The 14028-nt window shown below is 43.3% G+C and overlaps 1 protein-coding gene across 2 annotated transcripts in view; it reads left to right on the plus strand.

Annotated features, from left to right (window-relative positions):
• Positions 1–14028, plus strand: part of LOC310861626 (copine-9-like) — a gene marked incomplete at both ends in the record, with an annotated part of 103764 nt that overhangs the window by 31621 nt on the left and 58115 nt on the right. For both annotated transcript variants that reach the window (XM_083769157.1, XM_083769156.1), the window contains one exon: positions 3630–3703. In XM_083769157.1, the coding sequence (XP_083625283.1) occupies positions 3630–3703 (74 nt within the window). The remainder of the gene's footprint in view (positions 1–3629; positions 3704–14028) is intronic.

Below are 14028 nucleotides of genomic sequence, written 5' to 3' on the forward strand. Positions count from 1 at the left end.
TTTGAATACATTTCTTACCAAGAAATGTCTTTGTCTTTGTAAGGGTGTCTATACTAACATACCCCACAACTTTATATTCAACCACCCTAGGGGAATTTTTTATAGCTGCTGAAACCATACTACCATCAACAACCAATAGAGGGTATGCACGGACATCATCATCATACCCGGAAGTTATGCGGGGACGCCTAATGAGTGTCAACAAACTACTTTTCTGGCCTTGACAGTCCATACATCTAAACAGAAAAGCCCTATCTGATTGCAGACACAACACAATCAGTGCCGGGATTCCTTCAAAATAGAAGCTCTGGGGTGCCGGATGTCACATGCTACTTAAAGCATAATAAAATGTAGAACATTTTGCCTTATACAGTATATTGGTTGTTGATGGTTAACTTTCAGCAGCTGTCAAACATTCCCCTAGGGTGGTTGAATAGAAACCAATGTGGGATATGTCATAATTATGTTAGACACCTTTACAAACACATTGGTAAAGGTGTTGATAGTATTCCCTGACTACATACAGATTGGTTGAAATAACATTTTATTCTTTAAGATTTGTTCGAAATTGCAGCCTTAAATTCACTAGTTTGAAACGCATGCTTCCATTGCTCACAGTGGGGAATTGTTGCGTTGTTGTGTGCCTTTTATGTTGTTATTTTCATTCTGACAGTTTGGTCACATTTTCATCAAAGGGCAAAGCGATGCCAGCTGCCAGCCAGCTGTGGGGGAATTCATTAATGTGGCGCATTGTCACTTATTTTTTATCTGTCTGCGTTTTGTCACTTGTTCAGGTAAAACATCTTTCAGAAGTTCAACTTCAAAGATGGAGCAGATGTTGTTTGAAATGACATATTACAAATAATATAGCATGCACAACTTTGTATGCTAGCCATGCACACACACACACACGCGCAGTCGCGCACGCACATACACACACACACACACACACACACACACACACACACACACACACACACACACACACACCCCTGTCTTGGGTGAGGTTATTATGTGACCTCTTAGACCATGCATTTATATTACCACTCATTTTCAACACTATGTCATTAATATACCTTAGCGTTTCATTCAACCTTTATTTAAATTATCTGAGAAATCAATTGAGGGAGACCCTCATTTTCAATGATGTTGAGATTACACAAACATAAGTGAATTGGATGGAGCCCGCACACCATAGGTACTAGCAAGACGTTCTTTATTTAAATACTGACAACGTTTCGATCTGTTAGAGCTTCATCAGGTCATGTGAACATACACACAAGTTTGTACATTTATAATAAGGGAGTGCCCCCATTACCCAATCAAAAACACCACATTTTGGTGCCCCTCCCATCACTACAGGTGTGACTCATCAACCCTGAGTGAGTGGGTGGGGACCCAGACATATTGATGTGAATATAGTCTGTTCAGAAGATTTAGTGCACTAGTTAAAAACATTTAAAAACCAATTTAAAAAAAAACATACATGTATGTCTATATTCAAATTATCGGTACATCAAATAAAGGTCCCACATGTCCTGTACTAGGTCTGTGGGCTTAAATTTCCATTTCCAATGTTATTTCTATTTGTTGCATTGTTCTCCTTTTGTAGGGTAAAACTTTGCAAAAAACTGAAAAACAGGAAAATACTGATGCAGATACATAAAGAACAATCAAGAACACTACCAAATTAACTACATAAAGACACCAAAACTATATATATATAAAGTACACACCAAAAAAGAAATGCATGAAAACAACAACATATGCACCAGGTTGGATTTATTCAACGCAGGAGGCCACTTTTTTAAAGCTTAGGACAGTATAATTTTGAACCATATTTTTTACTTTTTACTTTTTAAATTTTTAAATTAAAATGGAGAAGCAGAGCTTCACTCCAAACAAAGGGGTTTCTACAGGAAATGTCTAATTTCGTCTTCTTGGTTTAGGCCCCTCGGCATCATGGTTTGAAGAGTATGAATGTGGTAACTTTCTCTTCTTAATAAGAGGTTATTTATGTTACCTCCCCTTCTTGGGGTTTTTACATGCTCTATACCAATGTATCTCAGGGAGGAGACACTATGGTTTGCTTCAGCAAAGTGTAAGGCCACTGGACTGCGTTGATCCCTGGTGCGTATGTTGCTCCGGTGTTCAGCAATCCTGGTCTTGAGAGCTCTGGTGGTCTTTCCTACATAGGCGAGACCACAGGGACATGATATTAGATACACAACATTGTTTTGGTTACAGGTAATGATCCCTCTAATTTTTATTTTCTTCCCTGTGTGAGGATGGTTATATGTGGTGCACTTCGTAGTGAAATTGCACTGTGTGCAGGCTCCACATCTATAGTTCCCATCTGGGACATCTAGAAAAGTACCTTTTCTTAAGGGAGGTAGATCTGATTTAACCAATACATTTCTCAAATTTGGGGGACGTTTGTTTACCACCCTTGGGGGATCTTTGAATACATTACCTACTTGTGGGTCTGTACTAACTATATGCCAATGTTTTTTAATAGAACAGAGATTACACAAACAACAATGATACAACAACACAAGAACAAAGAAAACAATGAACAAATTAAGAACAAACAATTTAAAGCGGTTAAATGTTGACAACAATCAGTTACATACAGGTAATGCACGATTATTAAGTATGTTCCTAAAATTATGCTAGGGTTTTCAGTTCGTGTTGGGTGCACCAATACTGAAAGCAGCCTTTCCCAGCTCAGAGTTGGCAAAAGGAGCCAGAAGGCCTAACCAATCACTGGAGCGAGTTACAATGTGACTGTCATGGTTTGCAGAAAGTTGAACCCAAAAGCAGAGCCAAACACAGGAACCAAGTTAAGGTATTTATTCACAATAAGTGAATGGGAAGGTAGCATAAAACAAACATGAATGCTGAGAAGAGCAGGCAGGGCAGGTGGCAGGCAGACAACAAGCAGGCGGGTGAACAGGAGAGCTGGGTTCATGAAAGGTTGTACAATGATCTGGCGATGAGTGGAGTGAAGGGTTTAAATACTGTCAGGGCTGAAGAGTTGATGGCCGGCAGGTGTGTCGGCCAGCTTGCCCCCACAGCAGTCACCCGCGTGGGTGGAGCTTCTTCGTCCACCAGCTGTCTAAAAACCCGTAAAAGACGCCGGCAGACAGCGGAAAATGGCCGTGCCTGTCTGGTAGGTCTGGCAACAGCTAGACACACACCCCATGGCCCCTCCCACCAGACAGAATAAAATAATAGGTGATCTACACATGATCTACTACATGTTACATCTGTTTAGAAAGTCGGCACAAAATACATTACGTACATTTTCAATGAATTTAGGCTTGTAGAACTTTGCTTTTCAAAGTCTTTTCAAAGTCCAGTGTCCCTCTCTGACACAAAAGTCTTGTTCACAGACAAGGAGTTGGTTTGGCCCAATTTGGCCCCAATCACTGGGTGCAGGTGTGTTTCCTGACAACCTATTTAAAGTCCTGAACCCCATTTTAATTGTTTTAGATCCATGAGCATGTCTCTGTTGAGTGTGTTGTGTCCATGTCTGTGTCCATAACTCTGCTGTGTCTAGTCTATTGTGTCTAGATTGTGACTATTTTTGAATAGAGTCTATTGTGTCTCTTTTGTCTCCCATCCAGTTCCTGGGTCAGACCTTCTGCACGTTGGGAGAGATCATTGGCGCTGCGGGAGGACGGGTAGAGAGGACGCTCTCGTAAGTCTTCCAGCATCCCATGCTGTACTGTTATCACTCGTTCTCAACCTTTTAAGGCTGTGACACAACACCCCCCAAAAAATAATCACATTTGAACTGGGGACCCCCATCTTGACAAGCATAGGGATGTAGAAGTTGAGGCATTAAATGTAGTTTAACTCGTCACTCGGCCACATACTATAAATCGAGCAGATCTACAAGCTCATAATGACCATTACTGATGCAGTAATGGTCCCTCCAGCCGAATGATTGACCAGAGAGTGAATAAATGTTAGGAACTCAGTTCCTAAGTGTACAAATGGAACCAAGTAGTCGACTACAACTGTGGGTCCTTGACCTTCACTTTGAAAAGACTGAGAATCACTGCTCACTACAACATGGAAGCACGTTGGACAGAGATCCTTGTGTTTGTTGATGGCCGCTGTTTATTGTTTCATCTTACATGCATGAAGGAGCCAGAAAATATGACCTAGCGGCTTTGGAGATGTTATTTCATCAGTATTGCACATGTCCTACCAGCTGTAGGAATGCTGTTTGGTTCATGGTGGAGACAGTACTGTATATTGCACAAGGCACTGATGTAAATAGGTTTTCAATGTAATGGGACCCAGGACCCGGGTGGTCATTTAGATGGGTCCCAGGGACATCTTATGAGTTCTACTTCAACAACGTTAGAGTACAGTATTGCATCCCAGGACCCCCAGAGGGTGACATGAGTGCGTCCTTTCTCAATTTAGTGAGTCTAAGGATGCAGGATGCAGGCTATTTGCATCACTGCAAGGAGTCGTACCGGCTGTAGGGATGTTTCCTGAACAGGTATATTGCAGCTTCTCCCAGTGGAACTGGCTGGTGAGACCATGGGCCCCAGGGGCCAATGCGTCACAAAGCCCCCCACAGCACATCACTGGACTGTTTCACCGCTGACATGGTTGAGAAGTCTTATCAAGCAGAGACAGACCACATATAGTCGGCTCTGATCCACTGACAGCTCCAAAACACTGTTGGGTGTGTGAGAGAGAGAGAGAGAAAGGGTGGGGGCTGGGGGAGGGGGGGGGGATAGTCGAATGAAGCATGAGGGAGGGATTGAGGGAGACGAGACAAGAGAGTAGAATGGAGGAGGGAGATATGACAGGAGGAGAAAGTGAAAAAGAATAAGCACTAGACGCTCTTTGATGACAGATATAGGAGGAATGAGGTGGGCCTACTGTCGTCACCAAGGCAAAACAAGTTTATTAGCACATTTCGAGGCAATTCAAAGTGCAAACATAAAAGTATACAATTATGAAACAATTATGAATATGTATTAGATAAGTGACTATAAGAAAGATATAAAATAAGAGAAAGAAATGGCAAGAAGATGTTAAAAATACCAGTAAAGGGCAGTGGCAAAGAGAAAAGAAACTGACACCATGGCACTAAATACATAAAAAAAGAAAAAAACTTGTATTGACATTTGACATGCCTTCATATATTTCTGTATTTGTATTGAATCATCTAACCCCCCCCCCCCCCCCCCCCCCCCCCACACACACACACACACACACACACACACACACAGCAGTGGTGGTTCATACAGTGACAAATTTGTGTCTCAAAAGATATTGTGAAGTGTTTCATCTCGATAAATATCTGAGATATTTTGCCACTTGAGTGAGTGTGGTGTTCTGTGTTGGTTCAGCCCATGTCCATGATTCAGGCTAAGCATAACTGCATGAGACAAATCGTTGTTTGTCTCCACTGGGAATTTGCACATTATCCATAGATTACCCGGTATAGATTTATCTCTATTAAATGGAATCTTTGGACTCGGAGTCCGGACAATAACTCATCCATGGCATTCAGTGTCTGTGTAATCAATCAAGTTTTCACTTAATTTATTTTCACCTTGGTGAAAGGTGAGAGCCATTGTGTGCCATTGAGTGTCACCATTGAACGGTTATAATACACTCTCAATGAATGTCTTAATGACATCCAATGTCAGGACAATGGTGTCTATGACAGACACTATAATAATTCCTCACCTCTCCCTGAGAAAGCACAGAGGTTACACAAGCATTAATGTCCTTTATTTAGACAATTAGCCCTTCACTAAGTCCCTCCCCAACCCATCCTTGTCCAATAGGCACGTTAGCAGCGAAGAAAGCTTGACCTGCATAGCAACCGTTGCTAAACTATTTAGATTGGCATTGGCCAATCACCTTTTGGGGTGGTATTTAGTGAAGGGCTAATTGGAAAGCCGGGAGAGATACCATTTTAGACATAATGATACTTGTGAAAAGGGACAATCTGCATAGTGTATAATGAGTAGGCCACTTTCACTTTTGGTATATTTTGATGCCAATACTTCTGTACTTTTACTGGTGCGGTGGTGCCTTGCCTGCCTTGTTCTTAATGTTTTTTTTGTTTTGTTTTTAAGGTTTTTAGACTTTTTACCTATTACAAGTTGGGAGTGAGCACAATGTCCACATTTCATTGTAAATCCTATGGGCTGTGATGCAGGAAAGGTCTACAAAGAACATTAAAAAGTGACGTGACAGGGGAGCTTGGCATGTCAAACATGTTAAGCTTTAAGTTTTAAGCTTGTAGATCACTAGCTTGTAGATCTGAATGCGTTGTGTTTAGGGAGGCAGGCTGGTGGCATGGGCGGTGCCAAGGAGAATTGGGGGCGGTATGGGGCGTTGTTGCTGTGCCATTAAGCTAGAGAGATCACATGAAACCCTCTTTCCCAGTGTCTCTGTTTAGAAGCCTGCAGGGAATAGACTGCTGTCTGAAAGACCACTAAAGAACCAGACACCACAGCCCCGAGGGGAGGGAGGGAGAAGGGGAGAGAAAGAGAGAGAGAGAGGGTGGGCGGGTGAGGGACACAGATTGGACAGGGAAGGGACAGATTGGGGACATGTGTGTGTGTGTGTGTGTGTGTGTGTGTGTGTGTGTGTGTGTGTGTGTGTGTGTGCATGCCTGTGTGCGTGCGCGTGCCCACGTGCGTGTTATGTGTTCGCATGTGGGTCTTTGTACATTACAGTACATTGTGACTTTGTACAAAGTCACACACACACACACACACACACACACACACACACACACACACACACATTATATATAATCTCGGGTCTGTCGTCTTCAGGTCTCTCGAACACCCACGCACGCACGCACAAGCACACACACAACCTGGCCATAATTCATAAGATTGTAGCTAAATGGGAAGGCAGGGTCTATCATTAGGAGGTGTGCTTTTAGAATCCTGATTTATACCTCATTGTACACCAAAAATAGCCAAGTTATTAACCAAGAGTGGACTATAACTCAGGCAGTGGTGGAAATACTACTTAAGTAAAAGTATCAATAACACAATCTAGAAATGATGTTGAGTAGTTAGTTTCATAGTCTTCTTTCGGTACGACTGAATTGGATAGGCTGTGAAACTGAATATGCCTCTGGGACATAACGTCTAATCTAATCTAATCTAATCTGCATAAAAATGATAAGAAATGCCATGTTTAAAAATAAAGATCCAAGGGGGAGAAGATACTGTGATAAAGAGGGCCAGATAAATTAACATCGGGGTGCATAGTCACTAAAGCTTACTGAGGAAGATATTTCAGTTAAACAGGATCTGAACCACTCTACGTTTTTACCTTTTATACCAACATACCGCATTCTAGACGTGAAGTAAGAACCTTCTTAGGAATAGGCCTAAAGTAAGAGGAAAAAAGAGCTGTTTAGATTATTTTTAAGATTAAGGTTCCAGCACTGCAAATTTAAAATAGGCTAGAACAACGCCTGAAGCAATTAAGATGTAATTTACAATTACAGCTTGTATTACATCAATTACATACGTCTTTGAAGGGGCGAGGTGGGACGCTATCAGTGGAACAGGATAGTTGAGAGACAAATATTTTTAAGAATTGGAGGAAGAACTGATTAAAGATTGATTAAAGACAGCAGAGCAATGGCTGATCTGTACGGATCAAAGGGGGCGGGAGTGAAATGTAAGCTCTAATAGAGGCAATCTTGTCAACGAAGAAGTAGGTGATTTTTCACAGACTTCGGGTGAAACTTCCAGCCAAGTGGAATGGGGAGTAATGAGAATGTTTTTTGGTTCGTAGTGGTTGTTTGAGATCATATCGGAACATGCTTTTCTTTTTCAGCTTTGGCGAGAACGATTTTCTGGTATTAATCCAATTTATCTGGTAATTATCCTCTCTCTCTCTTTTATCTCTCTCTCTCTCTCTCTCTCTCTCTCTCTTTTAATTCAACTAAATTGCAAGTGTATAGTCTCCGCGACCTCAGTGATTATCACTGTGTGTGTGTGTGTGTGTGTGTGTGTGTGTGTGTGTGTGTTTTAGAAACGCGCTCTTACCTGGCTGTTGCTATAGAAACCCACGAGTGCCTGGCAGGGTGTAAAAGTAGTCTGATTGGCCCATGAAAAAGGGGAACACAGTTGGACACAGTTATGCAAGCACGAACGCACGGTAACTTAGTACAGGTAAACGGAACAGGAATGTCATATATTAGGGATGCATCATTAATCTGTAGCATAAAATCGGCCATATCGGCCATGAAAATGCCATATCGGTAACGGAAAGGTCCCAAAACAATACAGAAAAATGTTTAAAAAAAATCATCAATGAGTTCAATACATTTCATTTGTGTACTCATTCAGTATAGTCATTCAGTTGTGAAAACAGACACTTGGAAAAGAGTATAGGCTATTTATTGATTGATTGAATACTTTATTAACCGGCTTTGGGCCAAGCCCCTAGCGCCTAGACTTGTTTCCATTGTGGTCCTCTGTATAATATCAGGATCGGTCAGTATCGGTTTCGGCAGAAATTACCCTGCAAATAATCGGATATTGGTCATAATTTCATAATCGTTGTTTGTTTTTACGTCCGGAGAGCCCATCCAGGACAGGCAGACACGTACTGTACGCCTCCTTGCTCAGATCTGAACCCATTTGATTTGGCGTTAGGAACACGTTGCAACCACATGCCCTTGCTGACCCCAGGCAGGGTTTGAACCCACAACCTTCGGCAAAAAAGGCATATGCGCTAATTGGGCGGCCCTATTTACACACATGTATGCACTTATATGTTATAAGTGCACGTGACGTGTACATTGTAAATTGTATGCATCGTGGTTAGAAGAATCGGCACACACAAGCACTGCAACAGCAATACGTTTAAATTTGCAGTCATTGGAAGTAATAATGTGTATGTACAAGAACATTGTCCTCATGGACATAAATCAAACACACAGCCACTGCTGTCTTTCAGATTAATCCACGTTTGAGTATAGGAGCCAGGTCCGTACGTCCATAAATCCCACCACAGAATTAATCAGAAAAACGTTAATCCAATCATTAATCAGAACAGCCTTTTAATTATCATAGATTAACTTAGAATTAAAATAGCAGCTGAATAACACAAGCACAGGTCTTCAACAGGGGATCCGGGACCCCCAAGCGGTCCTCAGAGTTACTACTGTACATGGCCAGTCCTTTGCTGATGACAGAAATGGGGACAGACAGAGGGGACATGAGACAAACAGTGAGACAGGCAGACAGACAAAGTGCATAAACAGACGTGATGCTGCCTGATGCACACGTTCTGTTTGCAGAAAAAAGAACTATAACCTGTATTCCAATGGACAGACAGAATCATTTTCAACCTGCATGGCGTCTCTATCATTATAAAGGCAACATTTCCCCCCTTTTCATCTTTCACTATCGTGATGCGTTGTGATCTTGTAGATCAGCTATTTTTGCTACTTTTGTGAAAAAATAGGGTATTCATTTATGAAAATAAATAAATACAACCCCCCCCCCCCCCCCCTCAAAAGAAAGAAATGTAGAAATACTAGGGTTTCTGCCCCAACAGCGACAATTTGGAAATGGAATAAATGTGTGGATTCCATTAGGGTTCCCAGACGCCCCTGGCAGTCAGACAGATGGAGATTGATGAGGTGGGACAGCACCTAAATAAGCTGTCAACAAGGGTGGTTACGTCTGTCGTTGTCATAAATCCACAACACCATGTGCTGTCTAACGATGTGTCTGCGAGGCATATTGACAGCCGCCTGTTAGACTGCACGGCGTGTTAGCACTGAAGAGGTGATTTGTGACGGCTGAGTGAACACATTGGTGGGATTGTCTACTATTCTCGTATTGGTGATGCCATGTTTGCATCTACTGTATATCTAAAGCCAACACACAATGCACACATGGACCTAAGGGTTGCAAACTCACAGTTTAAATCACGTCTACTTTTATACCAAGGCCTTCTCTTTAGTTTATTGTTTTGTTTATTGTTGTACTGGTTTTATTGTGTATTTTACCATCCCCCCATTCCAACAGAAAAATCCAAATAAAAGATTATTATCCATAAGAATTTATACAATAGGATTTGCTCCTATTGGAGCACCTGCCAGTGAGGAGCCCCCACCAGGAGGACGTAGAGCCTTCGTCCCACTCCTCCCGCCCAACACTCCCCGCTGACAGGGGCCGTCCCAGCTCGTAGGAGTACGTGCATGTCTATTAACGCCCTCCCCGTCCAGCTTCCCTCCACCCAACATGGGCCAGTTGTGTTTGTGTAGACTAGAAGTCTAACAACTACACAATAGCATTGACAACACAGACATGTGTGGGAGGAATCAATTGGCATAATGACTAAATTGGGGAATTTAACGCACGCACACACACACACACACACACACACACACACACACGCACACACACACACACACGAAATGTTCGTATTTTGTGCTCTTTCATAATACGTTTGAGATGTGCTATTTTGGAATACAGTATGTTTATTGTTTACTGGAGTTTGGGTTTAGCACTCCACTGCAAATCTGTTGAAACGCAGCCTGTTTCTTCTTTTGTTTTCTTTTTTTTTATTCACACACCACATGCTCATAGCCAAAGCCGAAAACATGCGCACGCACGCACGCACGCACGCACGCACGCACGCACACACACACACACACACACACACACACACACACACACACACACACACACAGACAGACAGATACATTTCTCTCTTTTACACACACCAGTGTCACCATCCCGTCGGCGGTTCCCTGCGGGCTGTGTCCTCGACAGCACTCACCTGCCATCTGGCACGGTCTGCTCCGCTCCGCTCTGACAGCTCTCAGACAGACCACCACCGCCGCCGCTGCTTCTGCAGATCGGCTCCATGCAAGACCCAATATTAGGAATTCAGCTAATTGCTGTCCTGTTGGCTGGCAGGGCCCCCAGATTTATATCCGAGGCCTGGTTTCTGGATCCTGTGCCATGCGGTTCAGTCAAAGGGCTTCAAAGGATTTAGGACCATTTATACTGTATATCGCACCAGATGGACCTACTGTTGTGTTGTGCACAGCACACTGTAAATGTAAGAAATGTCATTGGCAAGCGTTGCTCCCCGAATGGGCACTGCACTAGTCCACGTACAATACTAACGGCAGTTTCAGACATTTGGAGAGAATTAGCAGCTTTAGCAGGGTCCAATGGAGTTAAGAGGTTTAGTCTGAAGTGCTTTAGGTTCAATATTAAAAAGGAGTTAGGTGGTTTCCTCCCAACAGCAACGACTATGGTAATTAGCTTCAGGAGATTAACTGACGGGCGCCTTTTCCGCCAACAATTATAGTGAAAGAGTGCATTCTTTCAAACTACTGAGAGTTGTGGGGTCCAACCACCTCCTATATCCTGACCCCAATACATCAAACAAAGAGTTCATGCCATGTAGCTATATGAGATGGACTCCCTGGTGATACATTATATAGCAGGCCTGCCTATGGTCTCTCTTTTATCTGATCTGTCCAGCTTACATGTTCAACCATTCTGAAATAACAATCCTGAGAGAGACTGTAGGAACGCTGAGAGGGAGATAGTGTTGGAGAGACAGTGGGCTCCACTTGTGTTGCCGTCGTTTCCCGCGACGCGGCCCGCAATTCAGCCGCTGCCCGAAAATTACGAGTATAGGAGCTTGCTCTGTCCCTTAATGGTATTTTGGTCCAGTGTCACCCGCTATCTACTTTGCCGACACCGGTATTTGCACCTAGAGGTGTAGTCATGGGCGTGTTGGCACACTTTCCCCTAAATTGCTATTTTGGTCACATACATTTGGGAAGGCGATAGTTTAAAAGCACCTGTAAGCCTGTAATGTCCGGGCCCAGAGTCAGGCTGCCTCATCTCTCCTTATTCTCCTATTGCGTCTGTTTGTAATTTTCCTATACTCAGCAGAAGTGAGTGCCACTTCCTTGTGTCCATTGTGTTTATATAATTGTAATAGTCAAAAAGTTATTTGTGCCAGGCATTGTGTGGTGTGCGTGATTTCATTGGCTCGTTTAGTTACCCATCCATAGCGCAGCAAATGGGGTTTAATCCGATTTACAGAACTTTCCTTTTCATACCGTTCCGTAGAGACGGCCTACACGCACAATATATATACCAACCGAGATTTGAGCAAGTTGTTGCCAGAGGGAGGCAGTTTAGAGACCAGGATTACTGCATGTTTTTTGTGAGGGTACCTATCTCTAGGGGACACGGGGAGAACATGCAAACTCCACAGAGAAAGGCCCTTATGCCAACCCCGCCTCGGGTATGGGCACTGCATATAGCGGAGGATAGAACAAGCCCCCAGCACCCACAGCGTCCGCAGCGGGACCTTCTAGCTGTGAGGCGACAGCACTACCGACTGTGCCACCGTGCCCCCACAATGCCGCTTTTGAAATGTGTCTGTGTTTCACTGTCTGCAGAATGCAGCTGTTATTCTGTGTAATTGATATCATGGGAGTCTTGTAGAGTGAAGTGAATATGTAGTTCTGGTCATTTTGGGCTCTCGTGTGGTGGTCAAACCATTTCAGCAGCACACTCTTTTAACATCTGTCCAGCAGTTCTGGTATATCCGCCAGCTGTCGGCTGTGGAGTTTGAGTGGATTTACTCATAAATAATTCCCGCCTTGTTGCCTGGCTGGCACTGCAGGCAGTTGGAAGCCCGAGTCCTCAGCCCCACATCACACAGAGCTCTGTGCTCACATTCTTTCTGTTCTGGTCTCCCTCTTGTTATGCCTCCACCAGCGTCAGCCGTGGCTGTCTGCATTGTGTCATCGGGTTGTCCATCCGTCTCCCTCCATATTATGTACATATACGCACGTACCACAGACCCACTTTGTGAATGCGATATCTCAGCAACGCACAGCTCGTAGTCACGATGCCAAAAATACTTTTTATTGGGTTGCCAACGTTTCGACAAACAAATTGCCTTCTTCAGGGTATGATCTTTGTTACGCATAACTAAAGCCAAAACCAACATGCAGGAGGACACACAACACATTCCATTCCAACTTTCTTGTATGTTTGCATAATATACAACCATACATATATTATAGCAATAGTATATTATACTATTGCTATAATAGTGTGTGGTTGTCACAGAAAGGCATCTGGACTTATCTCACGGCACACCATTGTCACCATGCGTGGAGGGAATTGGCACGTCAATTAAATTGGGGAGAAAAAATAGATTAAAAGAAAGCTGAAACCAAAACAACCTTGTTGAACGGCACCTGCGGACATCTCTTATGTCTTATAATGAAACACTGTGACTTCCCTGTAAGTGGCCCCTAGGGGCCCCTTTATCCCTCCCAATCTCTCTCTCTCTCTCTCTCTCTCTCTCTCTCTCTCTCTCTCTCTCTCTATCTCTCTCTGTGTCTCTGTCCTAATTGCTTTTTTATTTCCTCAAGTCTGTCCTTCCTGTCCTCAGTAGCTCGCAGGGTGAAGACCTTTGGATCCATGACCCTGACGCTGTCAGAAAGTTCCTTCCATCTCTCTTCTCTGTCTCCCAATCTATTCCAACTGTTTTATGCTCCTTTGTTGTTTTATTTGCCCTCTGCTTTCGCTCTGTCTCGTCCCAGTTTGATCTTTTTAACATCAGCTCAATTTCTTCCTCGACCCGCTCAGCCTCACAACTGACCATTTAATGATCCTGAGAGAAAGTGAACTGGAAAGGAAACAAAACAAATGGAATAGAGGAGTTTCAGTCCAACGGCTTGTCACATCCTCAAGTTTACTGGAAATCAACACGCTAGGAGTTACAAATGTAGAAACACAAAACACAAAATAACAGGATTTGACTAATTGGCGTGTCCAGACACACAACCAGTGGCGTGCACAGACATTTAGAGGGGCAGGTGCTCAAATGAAAAAAGGGCACCTTGTGCAGCGCGTGGAACCGGCTGGTTGCCTTAACCCATTTTGGGGCGGTAACCCATTTTGGTGTTAGCATTATGGTATGCTTTAGCTATTGAAAAATAGCCGA

The sequence above is a fragment of the Protomyctophum parallelum genome (assembly GCF_964188405.1).
Source record: "Protomyctophum parallelum genome assembly, chromosome: 7".
Taxonomy (NCBI): Eukaryota; Metazoa; Chordata; class Actinopteri; order Myctophiformes; family Myctophidae; genus Protomyctophum; species Protomyctophum parallelum.